The 19,181-nt window shown below is 44.5% G+C and overlaps 1 protein-coding gene across 3 annotated transcripts in view; it reads right to left on the reverse strand.

Annotated features, from left to right (window-relative positions):
- The window catches only part of LOC139562976 (voltage-gated potassium channel KCNC1-like), a 45,772-nt gene that overhangs the window by 23,736 nt on the left and 2,855 nt on the right, over positions 1-19,181 (reverse strand). For all 3 annotated transcript variants that reach the window (XM_071381195.1, XM_071381196.1, XM_071381194.1), the window contains exon 2: positions 1,442-2,381. In XM_071381195.1, coding sequence (XP_071237296.1) covers positions 1,442-2,381 — 940 coding nt within the window. The remainder of the gene's footprint in view (positions 1-1,441; positions 2,382-19,181) is intronic.

Below are 19,181 nucleotides of genomic sequence, written 5' to 3' on the forward strand. Positions count from 1 at the left end.
TTTTTTGCGACTGCACTTAAAGAAACTTTCAAAGTTCTTGAAATGTTCCATATTGACTGACCTTCGTCTCTTAAAGTAATGATGGACTATCATTTCTCTTTGCTTATTTGAGCTGTTCTTGCTATAATATGGACTTGGTCTTTTACCAAATAGGGCTATCTTCTGTATACCCCCTTACCTTCTCACAACACAACTGATTAGCTCAAACGTATTAAGGAAAGAAATTCCACAAATTCACTTTTAAGAAGGCACACCTGTTAATTGAAATGCATTCCAGGTGACTACCTCATGAAGCTGGTGAGAGAATGCCAAGAGTGTGCAAATCTGTCATCAAGGCAAAGTGTGGCTATTTGAAGAATCTCAAATATAAAATATATTTTGATTTGTTTAAACTTTTTGGGTTACTACATGATTCCATATGTGTTATTTAATAGTAAAGATAAAGACAAACCATCGAATGAGTAGGTGTTCTAAAACTTTTGACCAGTAGTGAATAAATGTTTTATTTTTTTTGTTTCTGAGAAGCTTTCTATTCTGCTACCTGGCCTATACATCATAAAAATAAATTTGGCAATCAGCCAAATGAACAATATGTCTGCAGGCTTTAAACTTGTTTCATAGCCCTGCAGTATTTTTCCTGAGACACCACACACTCAGATAAGTTAACTAGGAAATATAATAAATGTGTGATTCATAAATTGTAATGTATTTTCCATCTGAGTGGATGAAATAGGCTATTTAACATCTGCTGTCAGGATGGCTGGCTAATGCATGTGCCCCTGTGTTACCTTTGGTGTTTTCATCACTGCATTAAACTGGTCAGGGTAGAGATGAAAAGGTAATTGAGGGGGAGATTGGTCTGGTGTGGTATATGGTTTGGTCTGGTGTGGTGTGGTATGAGGTTTGGTCTGGTGTGGTGTGAGGTTTGGTCTGGTGTGGTGTGAGATTTGGTCTGGTGTGGTATGGTATGGTATGAGGTTTGGTCTGGTTTGGTATGAGGTTTGGTCTGGTTTGGTGTGAGGTGTGGTCTGGTCTGGTGTGGTATGAGGTTTGGTCTGATGTGGGATGAGGTTTGGTCTGGTGTGGTATGGTATGGTATTGAGGTTTGGTCTGGTGTGGTATGAGGTTTGGTCTGGTGTGGTATGAGTTGATAATGTCTGGGGAGTGGGCAGTGGAGTTGATGACATATGTGTATGAGTGGAGTGGTCACTGGTCAACATACTGCCATGTAGGGGCTTTCCACATTCAATGGCTCCTGGTGTGGAGAATGGCTGTTTTTCTGACTGGTGAGTTAGCAGAAGGAGGAGGAGGTGGAGAGAGGAGGATAAGGATGAGGAGGAAGAGGAGGAGGTGTGAAGGCAGGGGAGTTCAGTCAGTTCATTGAGAATTTCTTTTCTTTTCATTGAGATTCAGATGGACATTCGGCAGAAGGTTTTCCTACCTGCTCTGTTTATTTCTAAGATCTCTTCTGGTGGTTCTTGTGGGGCCAGGGGCCATGTGTCGTCCTGCGTGCTGTGGTGAGGTGAGGTTACCTCCGACCTACAGTAATTGGGGGAGCCCAGAAGTGGGGCGCGGGGGATATGCTTGTTCTTTTTCTTTGGTAACTTCTGCTTGGCCATCGCCAGGGAGTAATACATCCCAAAGTTATTGACAATAACAGGCACTGGCATGGCGATAGTCAGCACACCAGCCAGAGCACACAGCGCTCCCACCAGCATGCCAGACCATGTCTGAGGGTACATGTCTCCATAGCCAAGGGTTGTCATGGTCACCACCGCCCACCAGAATCCAATAGGAATGTTCTTGAAGTGCGTGTGCTCGCTGGCTCGGGGATCATTGGGCTTGGCACCAATCCTTTCAGCATAGTAGATCATAGTGGCGAAAATGAGCACACCCAGGGCGAGGAAGATGATGAGGAGCAGGAACTCATTGGTGCTGGCTCGGAGTGTATGACCCAGGACACGCAGTCCCACAAAGTGCCGAGTCAGCTTAAAGATCCGGAGGATCCGGACAAAGCGTACCACACGTAGGAAACCCAGTACATCCTTAGCCGCCTTGGAAGAGAGCCCACTCAGCCCCACCTCCAGGTAGAAGGGCATGATGGCAATAAAGTCGATGATGTTGAGGGTGTTACGGAAAAACTCCAGCTTGCTCGGACAGAATGTCACTCGCATTATGAACTCAAATGTAAACCACAGCACACAGACCCCCTCTATATAGGTGAGGAAAACCACGGTCTCAGTCTCCTGGTAGACCCGCGTGCTGTTGTCCAGCGGGTCAATTTCCGTCCGGTTGATGATGGGGTTGAAGGCCTCATGTGTCTCCAGGCAGAAGGTGGTGATGGAAACCAGGATGAAGAACAGGGAGGCAAAGGCTATCCACTGCAGGGGAGAGATGAGAGGGAGGGAGAGAAGGAGGGAGAGGGAAAGAGAGAGGGAGAGATTATAAGCGAGGGAGCTTCGAATACAAACGTGAAGGAACAGAGCACTAAAACACCCCCACAGCTCTCTTCAGTTCTACAACACAAATCTAGGTCAGTACTCTTAACTGTGTATCACTTGAAAGGGCGTGCACCTAAACTGTGGTGCTCCGGTAAGAGAGTTGTTAGTGCTGTTGGAGCCTACACGGAGGAGGGGAGGGACGGAGGGGGACGTTATGTACTGTACAGGGGAAAGCTTGTTTCTGGGTCAGCTTTTGCGCCAGTACTTAAGGTATTTTTTCCGGGAGGACACTGTGTTCACCATGGCATCTGGCCCAAACGATAACATGTGACGGTGCCACCTCATCAATTTTGAATGGTGCTTTAATGCATAGTCCTTAATGTATAGGCAGATATACACTGCTCCCCATAGATTAGGGCTGACAGCAGTACTGCTGCTGCCAGAAGAGGCTGATGGGGTTGCATAACTCCACTTAACACCACTGGACTATTAAAGCGATGCTGCAGAACTTTTGTATAATTTCAGCCAGTAGTTTTGAAAGTGGCGCTCATGAGCCAAAACAGGTCCCAGTTTTTTGTGTACTACATCATCCAATTGTGTACTACATCATCCAATTTGTGTGATATGTTACGAATCCAATTCGTACACTATGTTAAGAATTTGTTTTGCTTAAGATCCCGGACTGTATCTTTAAACAGGTCCAGGTCTGAGAGGAGGCAGGCACTGCCAGGCACATACACTACAACCACACTACAGTAGTGATAGAGCCAGGGTCCTACCTGGACATGAAGGGCTTAGTGATTACATTATAGAAGAACAGATTACAATTAGGCTATTTTTCTAAGACGGGTGCACCTCAGTTATTTTTGTGCATGGTCCACAACTTCCAACATCCTTGACCTTCAACAAACTGAGCCAAAGCAATGTCAATATAAAATTACATTTACATTACATTTAAGTCATTTAGCAGACGCTCTTATCCAGAGCGACTTACAAATTGGTGCATTCACCTTATGATATCCAGTGGAACAACCACTTTACAATAGTGCATCTAACTCTTTTAAGGGGGGGGGGGGGGGGGGGGGTTAGAAGGATTACTTTATCCTATCCTAGGTATTCCTTAAAGAGGTGGGGTTTCAGGTGTCTCCGGAAGGTGGTGATTGACTCCGCTGACCTGGCGTCGTGAGGGAGTTTGTTCCACCATTGGGGTGCCAGAGCAGCGAACAGTTTTGACTGGGCTGAGCGGGAACTGTACTTCCTCAGAGGTAGGGAGGCGAGCAGGCCAGAGGTGGATGAACGAAAATGTAAATCAAATTGATCTTTTCAACTCCAAACAAGAATTTACAGTATAGTACACGCACACCTTACAACCCTGATACTTACAATAACAACAACAACCTCTCAAGAGAAAGGATTCATTGACAAAAGAAGCAAACCAGGGTGTTGAGAAATTAAGTGGTCTAGTTAACCTCCAGTGACCGTTGAGAGGCTTGTATAATGGAAAAAGGCACAAAAAAACATATTCTAGTTAACCCTTTACACTGAACCTATGCAGTGCCTTTTTCCAGTAGGTTTCATTCAGGGTAGTAAATGTACCTTGTGTTCCACTGATACAATCAGATACAGAATCAGAGACAGAAAAGACAATAAAGACAGTCTGACCGACTCATTAAATTGAGAGAAAGTCATTACATTTAAAGAAACTGTGCTAGAGCGATTCACTCTGACACGGTCTATTGTTGTTGAAGGTTTTGCAAGCTGCAGGCCCTACTGCAATGTGTACTATTGAAACAGATAAAGGGGTACATTAGATATGCCACCTCCACCCGCCTGAGGCAGCAGAGGCCTGGAGATGACAGCACACAAGACAGGGAGAGTGATGTCTGAAAGACAAAAAACCCACTGCGATATCTTTCTTAGAAACACACATTCATTCACACTCTCACTCTCATTCTCTGACACACATGCAACACACACTAGACATTGACAACAACAACCACAGCAGCAACAACAATAACAAGATAGAACATAATAACAATAACAACAAGATAGAACTGCCAAAGCGGGAGGAGTTGCAATCTACTGCAGAGATAGCCTGCAAAGTTCTGTCATACTTTCCAGGTCTATGCCCAAACAGTTTGAGCTTCTAATTAAAAAAATGTATCTCTCCAGAAATAAATCTCTCACTGTTGCCGCCTGTTGTAGACCCCACTCAGCCCCCAGCTGTGCCCTGGACACCATATGTGAATTGATTGCCCCCCATCTATCTTCAGAGTTCGTTCTGTTAGGTGACCTAAACTGGGACATGCTTAACACCACGGCCGTCCTAATCTAAGCTAGATGCCCTCAATCTCACACAAATCATCAAGGAACCCACCAGGTACAACCCTAAATCCGTAAACATGGGCACCCTCATAAATATTATCTGGACCAACTTGCCCTCCAAATACACCTCTGCTGTTTTCAATCAGGATCTCAGCGATCACTGCCTCACTGCCTGCATCCATAATGGGTCCGCGGTCAAACGACCACCCCTCACCATTGTCAAACGCTCCCTAAAACACTTCTGCGAGCAGGCCTTTCTAATCGACCTGGCCCGGGTATCCTGGAAGGATATTGACCTCATCCCGTCAGTTGAGGATGCCTGGTTGTTCTTTAAAAGTGCTTTCCTCACCATCTTCAATAAGCATGCCCCTTTCAAAAAATGTAGAACTAAGAACAGATATAGCCCTTGGTTCACTCCAGACCTGACTGCCCTCGACCAGCACAAAAACATCCTGTGGCACGAGCATCGAAAAGTCCCCGCAACTTTTTAGGGGAGTCAAGAACCAATACACACAGTCAGTTAGGAAGGCAAAGGCTAGCTTTTTCAAACAGAAATTTGCATCCTAACTTTGCATCCTAACTCCAAAAAGTTCTGGGACAGTCCATTGAGAATAAGAGCAAGCCTCCCCAGCTTCTCCTCCACCCAAATCCAGATAGCAGATGTTCTGAAAGAGCTGCAAAACCTGGACCTGTACAAATCAGCTGGGATAGACAATCTGGACCCTCTCTTTCTAAAATTATCCGCCGCCATTTTTGCAACCCCTATTACTAGTCTGTTCAACCTCTCTTTCCTATCGTCCGAGATTCCTAAATATTGGAAAGCTGCCGCGGTCATCCCCCTCTTCAAAGGGGGAGACACTCTAGACATACTGGGAGACACAAACAGGGAGAAACAAACCCAAACTTTTACAGACCTATATCCATCCTGCCCTGTCTTTCTAAAGTCTTCGAATGCCAAGTTAACAAACAGATCACTGACCATTTCGAATCCCACCGTACCTTCTCCGCTGTGCAATCCGGTTTCCGAGCTGGTCACGGATGCACCTCAGCCACGCTCAAGGTACTAAATGATATCATAACCGCCATCGATAAAAGACAGTACTGTGTAGCCTTCTTCATCAACCTGGCCAAGGCATTCGACTGTCAATCACCACATTCTTATCAGCAGACTCAACAGCCTTGGTTTCTCAAATGACTCGCCTGGTTCACCAACTACTTCTCAGATAGAGTTCAGTTTGTCAAATCGGAGGGCCTGTTGTCCGGACGTCTGGCAGTCTCTATGGGGGTACCACACGGTTCAATTCTTGGGCCACTCTATTCTCTTTATATATCAATGATGTCGCTCTTGCTGCTGGTGATTCTCTGATCCACCTCTACGCAGACGACACCATTCTGTTAACAAACCTCCAAATGAGCTTCAATGCCATACAACACTCCTTCCGTGGCTTCCAACTGCTCTTAAACGCTAGTAAAACTAAATGCATGCTCTTCAACCGATCGCTGCCTGCACCCGCCCGCCCGACTAGCATAACTACTCTGGACGGTTCTGACTTAGAATATGTGGACAACTACAAATACCAAGGTGATGGCTAGACTGTAAACTCTCCTTCCAGAATCATATTAAGCATCTCAAATCCAAAATTAAATCTAGAATCGGCTTCCTATTTCGCAAACAAAGTGTCACGACTTCCGCCGAAGTTGGTCCCTCTCCTTGTTCGCGCGGTGTTCGACGGTCGACGTCACCAACCTTCTAGCCATCACTGATCCATTTTTTATTTTTCATTGGTTTTGTCTTGTCTTCCATCACACCTGGTTTCAATCCCATCAATTACATGTTGTGTATTTAACCCTCTGTTTCCCCCCATGTCTTTGTCGGTGATTGTTTGTTGTATGTTTTGTGCAAATCATGTTCTGGTGGGTGACAGGTTTTGTACCCGTTTATATTATTTTTGTATATATTGGTTTTCTGAGTTTTTTTAGCATTTATTAAACTGCTCCGTTTATACCAAGTTCACTCTCCTGCGCTTGACTTCTCTTCCACCAGCACGCACCCATTACACAAAGCATCCTTCAGTCACGCTGCCAAACATACCCTCGTAAAACTGACTATCCTACCAATCCTTGACTTCGGCGATGTCATTTACAAAATAGCCTCCAACACTCTACTCAGCAAACTGGATGCAGTCTATCACAGTGCCATCCGTTTTGTAACCAAAGCCCCATATACCACCCACCGACCTGTATGCTCTCGTCGGCTGGCCCTCGCTACATATTCGTCGCCAGACCCACTGGCTCCAGGTCATCTATAAGTCTTTGCTAGGTAAAGCTCCGCCTTATCTCAGCTCACTGGTCACCTTAAAAACACCCACCCGTAGCACGCGCTCCAGCAGGTATATCTCACTGGTCATCCCCAAAGCCAACACCCACTTTGGCCGCCTTTCCTTCCAGTTCTCTGCTGCCAATGACTGGAACGAATTGCAAAGATCGCTGAAGTTGGAGACTTATATCTCCCTCAATAACTTGGGAGATGGGCATTTCACCGCGGTGGCGGCTCTGGTGCGGCACGTAGACCCCGCTCCACCTCTGGCTTGGCCCACTTGGGTGGCGCCTCTAGAGCGAGGACCCTCGCCACCGACCCCGGACTGGGGACCCTCGCAGCGGGCCCCGGACAGGAGGGCGACTCTGGCAGCTCCGGACAGGAGGGCGACTCTGGCAGCTCCGGACAGGAGGGAGACTCTGGCAGCTCCGGACAGGTGGGCGACTCTGGCAGCTCCGGACAGGAGGGCGATTCTGGCAGCTCCGGACAGGAGGGCGACTCTGGCTGCTCCGGACAGGAGGGAGACTCTGGCTGCTCCGGACAGGATGGCGTCACTGGAGTGGAGAGACACACAGGAGGCTTCGTGCCATGGATCATCACTGGAGACTTCTTGCCATGGATCATCACTGGAGGCCTCGTGCCATGGATCATCACTGGAGGCTTCTTGCCATGGATCATCACTGGAGGCTTCTTGCCATGGATCATCACTGGAGGCTTCTTGCCATGGATCTTCACTGGAGGCTTCTTGCCATGGATCATCACTGGAGGCTTCGTGCCATGGATCACCACTGGAGGCTTCTTGCCCTGGATCACCACTTGAGGGGAGAGACACACAGGAGGCATGGCTCTGGGAGAAGGCACAGGACTCACCAGGCTAGGGAGACATATAGGAGGGTTAATTCTCGGCGCAGGCACAGGACTCACCAGGCTGGGGAGACATGCAGGAGGTCCTTGGCCGAGGCACCGGATACACTGGGCCGTGGAGGTGCATTGGCGGTCTCGAGCACAGATCTGGCCCCACCCGTTCTGGCTGGATGCCAGCTTCCACCCGGCAACTGCGGGACACTGGCACCGAGCACACCGGCCTGTGGATGCTCAGCCGAGACACCGTGCGCATCACCCCATAGCACAGGGCCTGACCAGTCTCATGCTCGCCCCGGTAAGAACGGGGAGTGGGCTCAGGTCTCCAACCTGACTCCGCCACACAAACATTTTTTGGGGCTGCCTCTCGGGCTTCCTTGCAGGCTGTGTTCCCTCGTACCGCTGGTTCCCTTCTCCTGCTGCCTCCGCTCTCCTGGCTGCCTCCACCTGTTCCCATGGGAGGCGATCCCTTCCAGCCAGGATCTCCTCCCATGTGTAGGATCCCTTCCCGTCCAGAATGTCCTCCCATGTCCATTCCTCCTTTTTTCCACGCTGCTTGGTCCGTTGGTGGTGGGTAGTTCTGTAACGGCTGTTGGAAGGAGAGGACCAAGGTGCAGCGGGGTACATGTCCATATTTATTTAATGAACACTGAAAAAACAAAAATACCAAAGAGAATGACCGAAACAGTTCTGGCTGGTGCAGACACACAACAGAAAACAACTACCCACAAAACACAGGTGGGATGAGGCTACCTAAGTATGGTTCTCAATCAGAGACAACGATAGACAGCTGCCTCTGATTGAGAACCACACTCGGCCAAACACATAAAAATATAAAACATAGAACAAAAACATAGAATGCCCACCCCAACTCACGCCCTGACCAAACCAAAATAGAGACATAACAAAGGAACTAAGGTCAGGGCGTGACACCTACCTGGTTAAATAAAGGTGAAATATATATTTTTTAAATAACAATAACCATAACAATCACTGCAGCAACAACAACAACAATAACACTTCAATCCACAAGTGTAAATTAAATTAAATTACTTTGTTTTCACACTGACTGTTTCCATCTGTCCTGTCGTCCACATAAAAATAACCTTCTGGTTGGGTTTCTGAAATGAAGACAGGTTGTGGTAAGGCCAGAAGGAAGAGAAAAGAGTGTTACTGTCCTTGTCACCACAACATTTTCTCTCACAAGCCCAGCAAAGGTGACAGACTTGCTTCCATTCTTTCACTGGTGTGAAAACAAATCAGCAGCATCCCCGCATGGGCTCAATTACTGAGACCTGTCATTGGACTGAGAATCAATTCTAACTGCTGTCAACTTCCTGTGCAGAATATCCAACATCTAAGTCCATGTGACATTGTTCTCAGAACAACCAACATTTTCTTCAACATGGTCAACTATCCGTATCAATACAGCAACATCATTATTAATAATGTATGATATGCAGCTGTTAGAGGAAAGCCTGGAACATTGGAAAAGTATCATATTGTTCACTAATGAGGGAACTTGAGCCGTTAACACAAATTCCATGAGTCCAATTGAACTCTCCAGCGAAAGGAAATGAAACAGCTATCTTTGAAAAATGTTGACTAACCTTTCCTTTATCTTTATTCCATGAATGCCTACAGACTGCTGGTACTGAACATAGAAACAGTACGGTAATATACAGTAGATACGATCACCACATCATTGAGGAACTTCTTGACAGACTGGTATCATGGCATGTGCGCAATATGTATCCTAAATGCATTCTCTAAAAGCTTTATCTTGAGACAAACTGCTAATCTCATATTACAATACATTGAGCCAACATGTGAGCCACCCTTCCTCGTTCTTACCTCTGACCTGCAGCACAAGCAATGTGTGTGCATGCATGAAGGTGTCTGAGCGTGAGTGTGAAAGCATGTGCTTGTTAGCATGCATGGTTGTGTGTGTAAACATCATCCAAGGCAGATTGTGATGTATTTGATCTGGTGTTCTCAACATAACATGTATCAACAACATTTACAGAAAACGAATGAGTGAGTGTCTAACTATAAATGAGAGGCAAAGTGCATTATAACACACTCATGTGAATTACTGTATGTTGTCATGGTTTGGGTGTGGGGGTGTTTCCGTAATAGATGTGTGATTAGCTTGTTGAGTTGTGATAAATCAGTGTTACAGAAAGCCAGGAAGTCATTTGAATGAACCCTTAGGAAGTCAAATTTCCACCCCTGTAATAGGCAAGTGAAAGTAACCCAAAAGACATAACGTATAGATGTATGATCTTAGTTTGAGCTAATTTACTACAGCAGGAAGATAATCCTTCAGCAACAGGAAATTTGAAATATTATGTGGATTATAATTAATGGACATTTTTGTAGGGGTTGATATAATTCTTTCATAAGGGAAAATCAAGTCTGAAATGTCAAAGTGGAAATGACAACCTTCAGAAACCTTCTTTAACCCTCAATTACACTACAAGTTTTAAATGTCCTGCATTGAGGGAAAGCTCTCCTGCAACAGGGGGATCAAATCAAGATCCTTTAACTGTATTATTCCGGTTTGCAGCAAATAAGTAGAAGTGCTGAACATCAGCCATTGTCCTGTTTGCATTACAGGTGAAGGAACCACCTTCACACAGGACTACCTACCTACAATCCCACTCATACAGTACAATCCCATGCACAGAACTGACGCCGACCCAAACATAATGTCTACACTGCAGACTGACCAGAGCAAGCAAGCACTTGCACTGCACCTCTCAGCTCTGAGAGGGTGGTTCTTTTCCCTTTGTGTCTAGGCTGGCAGGCCTCGCCCTTCAGTGGGAGGGAGCCAAAGACAACGCTGAGTTTATAACTGAGAATATAACCTTCCTCCAAGGAAACCAATCAGCAGGCCTTTCTGTCAGAACACATCACACACTCATCAGAGATGGTTATAGGAGCCATACCGTTGGGAAATAAACACCCAGCAGCTTCACTACCAAGCCTCTGCTACATGGAACTGAATTAACAACAACACCACTAAATAAGAAGATTAATGGACAGAGTTTAATAAAGATAGAAATGTGACCATAAGAAATACTGTATGTAAGTCTGAGTGTGACACTTGGCAGTGTGCTGTACCTGCTAGTTTAAGGACACAACCACTGAGCAGAATACTGCATGGATATTAACATTCAATATGGAATTAAATCAATGCTATTGACACCAAAATATTTGGAGATATTTGGATTTTGCTGTGGGTTCTACCCTGCAAATTGTATTGGTCGCATACACATATTCAGCAGATGTTCTTGCAGGTGTAGCAGAATGCTTGTGTTCCTAGCTCCAACAGTGCAGTAATATCTAACAATACACAACAACATCGCAAGCATGTTGTTTGTTTGAGAGGATGCATTGAGATAGTGAATACACAATGTAATTAAGTTAAAAGGCTGCAACGTAGACTGCGCCACAGAAAGCGTGTACATGTCAAGTATATCAAATGCTTAATCAGGAAATGTTTGAAGTAAGTTACAGATGTAGGATCTTAATTTGATCACTTTTTTGTTGCTGAAATGCAAACGTGTGGTGTTTTTGAGTATTAAAAAGACTTCTAAAGTTTGGCATTTCAGACATGATTTGCCCTAACAAAAAATGTATCAACCCCTACAAAAAATGTCCATTAGTTATAATCCACATAATAATTCAAATTTCCTATAGCTGTAAGATTATTTTCCTGCTGTAGCAAACTGCCTCAAATTAAGATCCTATATCTGTATATGCTTCTGTCACAGTGCCATTGTAAGTGTAGGAGACAGCATTGAGTCAATGCTAAACAAAATAAAACTGCAACCAGACCCTTCTCTCCTACAACCCCTCCCACACTCTCCGTCTCTTTTAGACTCATGCCTCCTAGAGATGAAAGCATGTCACGTTCTCTTATGTAACGACCTTTCCCTCCATCCATCTGCCTTTCTCTGTGCTTACTGTATGCATTTGTGACAATGTATTTGCAATGCCTGTTTATGAGTGTGTATTACATGCAGTATGTGTAATTTTAGATAAATACTTTTGTATATATAGTGTATTTGTTTCATGTAAAGTGAGAGAGATGAGAAACAAAGTGTGAGGTGCCGTGTTGCTCAGTTGGTAGAGCATGGCACTCACAATGCCAGGGTTGTGGGTTTGATTCCCACGGGGGACCAGTATGAACAAATATGAAACTGAATGCACTCACTACTATAGGTTGTTCTGGATAAGAGTGTCTGCAAAATATGTTAAATTAGAACCCAGGGGACCTTTTCACATGATGAGGGTGGATAATGTTGTTTTCTGTGAATCAAGGACTGTCTCCGTGGGGTTAAAAAAATCCTGTAATATTTACAGTAACATACTGTACCGTTTTCTTCAGTAACTTACAGGTAACTGGCTCCCAGTAAATTACCTTAAAAACAACATGCATTATTTTTACCGTGTAGGGATCAAGTTACAGGCCTTGCCTAATAATTGTCCATCTACGTTTTAGTACATGAGATGCTTAGCCTTTGTGTGAACTCCCTTGCAGTTCTAGAAAGGCCTTGACTGACCGTTTAAAAGCAGTGTCAATAAATAGAGACATTCTAATGTAACTACCGACAACATAAACAGCTAAGACCTCATCAACAGTTGGTTCAGCCCCTCCTGTATCATCATGTATGTGTTTTCCTTTTGCTATATCGATGTGAATATTGATGTGAATATTGATGTGTTTGATGTGTATTGATGTGTATACAGGGCTCATCTGTGAAAGAGACTTTGGTCTCAGCATGACTCCCTGTTAACTACAATAAAGGTAATAAAAAACATTTGAATCAACGGCTAATATCATAAGTGGCTTTCATTGATAAAAAATGATATTATATCGCCAATGGTCTCAGCATGACTCCCTGTTAATGCTATACAGACAGTCAAGTCCAGAAACAAAATTCATATAACATACACAAGGTTATGCAAATGTAAAAACGACTATATTGGTTTTCTCTCCAACAAATCAACAAATAGCCTACACCAGATCCTTTATACTGTAAAATGAAAGTCATATTGAACTGATTGATTGAACATTTGTTTGGAAGACATTTGTTAGCACAGTAATAGCCATTGGTAACCATGGTTGTTTTTAGTATTAGGTTGTAATTAGATTACCCTGTCAGAGTATGATCTGAGAGTGCCAGTAGAGACAGTAGAGATTGAACCGTGTGCTGCCGAAGCTGTATGATGCCTCAGAATGCTGAGTTAGCTCAGAGCTCCACCACCACCTCCCTCCCTGTTACACTCACCTACTGCAGTCTCTGATGGGAGATAAAACATGAAAAGGTTATTGCTATGAAACAGGCAATCCCACTTAACTGATTTCCTGTATTACTGTGCACATCGAAAAGAGAGAATGCATATGTAGCATTTACTGCACTATAATGAACTATACAAATCCATTCATACATAAACCACAACAGATTTGGTCATCTGAAACTATAGGAAGAAGAATAATGAGAACTTGCACATCTTGACTATATCTTCTTCAAGCCAGCCATATTCAAATATCAAAGGCAAAGCCTTTACTACAACCGTCTATCAATTAGTTTTGGCTCTAAGTTATCTAAAACACTTCAAATAACATGACTTGATAGTGCCAACACATAATGTGGCTCTGTTCCAACTGTTCCAAAGCCTTGCTTTGGGTAAATCACTCACATCGACTATGAAAGCCTCTATTTTGATGAGAGGACAGAAATGATAGAGAATTATTCTTGAATTATGTATACTAACTTAGCTCAAGAGCCCTTATGATTACTGAGACTCAAGCACAGAGGCATAACATACTGTAACATTAATGACAATATATGTAGGCAGATCAACACCCTAGTAAATGATGAGATACTGAAGGACTCAGGCACTTGGCTGAAGTGGTTGGGATAGCAATAAGTGAGCGTTATAAGGAAGCCGTGGTCAGTGCATCATCATGCTATCCCATGGCCTGGGTTTAACGCCTGCTCTCTCTGATTATGGACTCCCCCAGCAACAGACATACAAAACATTTGCCTAGCCAGCAGCATACCACCCTGCATACCACTGCTGGCTTGCTTCTGAAGCTAAGCAGGGTTGGTCCTGGTCAGTCCCTGGATGGGAGACCAGGTGCTGCTGGAAGTGGTGTTGGAGGGCCAGTAGGAGGCACTCTTTCCTCTGGTCTAAACAAAGATCCCAATGCCCCAGGGCAGTGATTGGGGACACTGCTCTGTGTAGGGTGCTGTCTTTCGGATGGGACGTTAAAACGGGTGTCCTGACTCTCTGAGGTCATTAAAGATCCCATGGCACTTATCGTAAGAGTAGGGGTGTTAACCCCGGTGTCCTGGCTAAATTCCCAATCTGGCCCTCAACCATCACGGTCACCTAATTAATCCCCAGTTTACAATTGGCTCATTCATCCCCCTCCTCTCCCCTGTAACTATTCCCCAGGTCGTTGCTGCAAATGAGAATGTGTTCTCAGTCAACTTACCTGGTAAAATAACGGTAAAATAAAAAAATAAAAAATAAAAAATAGGCCATGTGTGTCAGTGATCCCCGTGCTCAGTGCCAGTGTGCCATTCCTCATCATCACTGCTGCCCACACCACTCACACAAAACAATTACATTTTAGTAATTTTGCAGAAGCTCTTATCCAGAGCGACTTACAGTTAGTGCATTCATCTTAAGATAGCCATAGTAAGTAGATTTTTCCTCAATAAAGTAGCTAACAGCAAAGTCAGAGCTAGTAAGAGGGGAAAATCAAATGCAAGAGTTAGATCACAAAATCCTTTTTTATTTTATAAATGGGGCGAGGTGAGGGGGGGGGGGTTGCTGTGGGATTATTTAAGATACTCTTTGAAGAAGTAGGTTTTTAGATGTTTTTGGAAGATGGGCAGGGACTATGCTGTCCTAGCTTCAGGGGGAATCTGGTTACACCATTGGGGTGCCAGGACAGAGAAGCGCTTGGACTGAGATGAGCGGAAGCTTCCCTCCTGTAGGGGTAGGAGGGCCAAGAGACCTGATGTGGCATAACGGAGTGCTCGGGTTGTGGTGTAGGGTTTGAGCATAGCCTGAAGGTAGGGAAGGGCAGTTCCTCTTGCTGCTCTGTAGGCAAGTACCATGGTCTTCTAGTGTATACGAGCTTTGACTGGAAGCCAGTGGAGTGTGCGGAGGAGCGGGGTGACATGGGATAACTTGGGAAGGTTGAAAACCAGGCGGGCTGCAGTGTTCTGGATAAGTTGTAGGGGTTTGATGGCACATCAGGGAGCCCATCCAACATTGAGTTGCAGTAGTCCAGACGGGAGATGACAAGTGCCTGGACTAGGACCTGTGCCCGCTTCCTGTCTGAGGTAGGCTCGTACTCTACGGATGTTGTAAAGCATGAACCTGCAGGAGCGAGTCACTGCTTTGATGTTTGCAGAGAACAACATGGTGTTGTCCAGGGTCACGTCATGTCTCTTTGCACTCTTGGAGGGAGACACCGTGGAGTTGTGAACCGTGATGGAGAGGTCTTGGAGCAGACAGGCCTATATCCATCAGTAATCACCTTGGCCACACATACCAATAGCAAGTGACTGCATACAGTAGGTGTATGTTATTGTCCACAAACATGCCCTGTGATATTGTTGTGGTAGTTGCATCCTGCTGTACAGTATACTGTGTGGCTATCTTGGTTATTTCATATTTGTCATACTAAATCATATTTGTTTAAGTCACACACTTAATATAAATACACTTATGAACATGTGAATAAACATCAGATGAATCTGAGGGAATTCTGACATAATACGTCTAATGTCAGATAAAAACATGACGATCCGTTGAATAGCCTCTAGTCACATTGTTGACAGCGTTATGAGGATATCCCTGCTTCCCTCAGTGAAGCCTTACTTCCCACCTCGTACATAATCAGGCTGTCACCCTGCCTGCTGTCCCTAATGTCTCTGTCCATTTCTGGTCCACCAATTAGCACGGAGCAAGAAACACATTCAGTTTGACTTAACATTCAAATGAAAAACTATCTCAATCAAAACTTAGCTAAAATCACTGTAGTTTTAATCTATTTTCTTTTCATTGAGAGTAAGCTATTGAAAGACATATATTTCATTCAATAATCATAGTGATATTTGAGAGCCACACATTAGTGTTTTCTGTGAAAACTGGGTTGTCCTTAAGTAGGGAAAGTATGTCAACAGGGAGGGCTCAACATTTAAAAAACGGTCTTATATGGGTTATATCTTCAGTGGGATAAATCTGAGTGACACCCCCATGTCAGATGGTATGGTCTGGCTGAGGTAATGGCTATGCCAGCATGTATAGCTAATGAACAAAAGTGATGAATAAACTGGATAAACACTCCCTCACCATGCCAGACCATTCAGGCCGAAACTGGAAAGACAGAAAATATTGTGGTTTTGCAGGTCATGAAGATCAAAATGTTTTTGTGTTTAGGATTTGTCAGATGACTGTTGGGTGTATGTTCAGAGTAAAGGTTGTTGGAGCCCGTGTTATCTTGTAGATGAAGGCAGAACAAGTGAGTGTAACTTTCCTTTCTGTTTGGCAGTGTAATGGTGGCGTGAGAGGCCTGTATTCTATATTTGCCCCAGTTTGAGTGCTTTTAGCTGGGTGCCTCATTCCTCTCTGCATGGAATATTAATTATACAGGAGCGTAGGGACGAACCCCACTGATTTTTAAGGGGTGTCCTGCTCCACTTCTTTTGGGAGCAAGAGCTGCGTTAGATATCTCAGTGACCAGCTTTTGATTGGTTTGTGCATTTCCCTATTGGAGTTGGACTGTGTCGATGTGTATCATGCACATGCTCACCTACATGTGCATGATGTGTGTTCATACAGTTACACGTGAACCTCAATGTACTACAGCATGCCACATGATAGACTAAGAGCTGGTGTTGTTTGATAAAACAATATGTCCATCTATCTCGGCCCCAGCCCTCCAGACGAGTCGGTCTCCGTGTGGATCTCCTTAAAGCCTAGATGACTTCCTGTTAAAGTGTGGCTAGGTTAGCCATGCAGCATGTCTTTAGTGTAATAGGATGCCTCCCTCTCTCTCCATTAATTACCAGGGTCTGTGCCCAACTCTGCTTCTGCGGCCTAATTAACGCTAATCGCTCCAGCCCCCAAAGGAGCAACCAGCCTTGCTATGTTCAGTTCAGCCTGGATCTGTTACTCACTCTGTGGTGGTTAGAAGCTGCCGTCCCAGTCACACTGTCTCTCTAGGGTGATTACGTAGACGTATAGCTACTTTCCATGTAGGTGGACTTTTCTCACTCATTTTAAGTAGAGTGGATCTCATTCTAAACTCAAGCTGTTTCATTCCAGATAGCTGAAGGTCGTGGTAGCTGGCAGGGTGTCTGTATGGTCAGTAGGCTCCTCACGTTAAAGCTGACAGGTCTCCTTTAAAAGCATGATATTGATTTCGAAGCTCTCCCTCCACATAAACTCACTGCTGTGTTTCTTATGTGACATGGAGTGAAACATTACAACCCACAGCCATGGCTGAGTGAAAAGAAACCTCCTACCCATTCACATCCAGCAACTCCCACTTCCACGTCTAACCTGAACAAACCCACATCTAACCTACCTGTCCTAAAACCCCACCAAACTGCATTCAGTCATGCACTTCCTTCTCTCCCAGCTGCACAAAGTCATTTCTCATCATCCTCACCATTTAAACACATTTTACTTAAGTATTTATTTACATCCTTACATGAGCAGCAAATAGATTGATCAATAAACTAATCTAATGACTTGCCCTCTCGCAAATCCAGGCAGTAAGGGCCAAGTCATCAACAGTCCAAGGGCACAAGATGCCTCAATGACCCCTTTCATAAGTAGGACGACAATTAGTTGTAGCCACGTGTCTGAATTATGGTCAGTCTAAGTTCCCTCAGATTGATTTCCAAACTAAAAGCAGGTTAATTTAATGGGGCGGCAGGTAGCCAAGTGGTAAGAGCGTTGGGCCAGTAACCAAAAGGTTGCTAGATTGAATCCCCGAGCTGACAAGGTAAAAATCTGTCGTTCTGAACAAGGCAGTTAACCCACAGTTCCTAGGTCGTCATTGTAAATAAGAATTTGTTCTTAACTGACTTGACTACTTAAATAAAAAATGTATATAGTGCTCACTGGGAGTGTGAGCCATGTCTGAACGCAACATGAGTAGCACTACACAGACATCTAGTTATACAAGCTACACCTGCTTCACATACACAGGTACTGTATGTAACTGCATTTACTTACATCACCACTGCATTAATCACCATGTAATACCTAGGTATTAATTCTGCATGTCAAGTGGGATATAGAGTGGAAGCGCAGCATGTCCGTCAGCAGGGCAGGAGGGTGTATGAGGTGGCAGAGGTGAGGTTGGGTGTTTATTAAGAAAGGTGATAATGAGGCCCTCCTTGTCACCCAGATGAGGTTGGGTGTTTATTAAGAAAGGTGATAATGAGGCCCTCCTTGTCACCCAGATGAGGTTGGGTGTTTATTAAGAAAGGTGATAATGAGGACCTCCTTGTCACCCAGATGAGGTTGGGTGTTTATTAAGAAAGGTGATAATGAGGCCCTCCTTGTCGCCCAGCACCAACAAAAGGGATATAAAAATGTGATTATTTCCTTTCTTCCTTCTATAATTATTATTTACATAGGAGGAAACCAACGTTACTGGAGCAAAAGATAAGGACGGGTGGTCAATATGTTCTTCCTCTGAGATCAGTGTTACGTTTGCCCCTGCTGACCAAAACTGGGCCTAATGAGGATTTAATAACAACTAATCGACTCCCTGGCTAGTTCATCTCACATAATTGATCAGTACAGCAGGATTGTCACAGCAAAATAATCTTGCTGCAACAGGATTTAAACATTTACTCCATAATGTTGCTTGATCGGTCGTTAGGCTATTAGCTGACCAAATTTAGGCTACATGAAAAGTGCAATACTGTTAATGTTAGTGTGGGTTTTCAGTGAATTTATGTAAACCCCAAAGCTCAACTGCATTTCCTGAGGTGCATTCGCAGCAACATAAGTGATCAAATTAAGATCCTACAACTGTAGCTTCACGTTTTGCTCTCACAATGCTCTGTGAAGGCCCTATGGTGTGTCTGTGTACACTGCATGGTCTCTATGGTTCATGTGATCGGCAGTTGCTAAGGCACCGGGACATGGTCATTCATAGTAACTCAACGATTTACTGTCAC

This window comes from Salvelinus alpinus, chromosome 33, assembly GCF_045679555.1.
Source record: "Salvelinus alpinus chromosome 33, SLU_Salpinus.1, whole genome shotgun sequence".
Classification (NCBI taxonomy): Eukaryota; Metazoa; Chordata; class Actinopteri; order Salmoniformes; family Salmonidae; genus Salvelinus; species Salvelinus alpinus.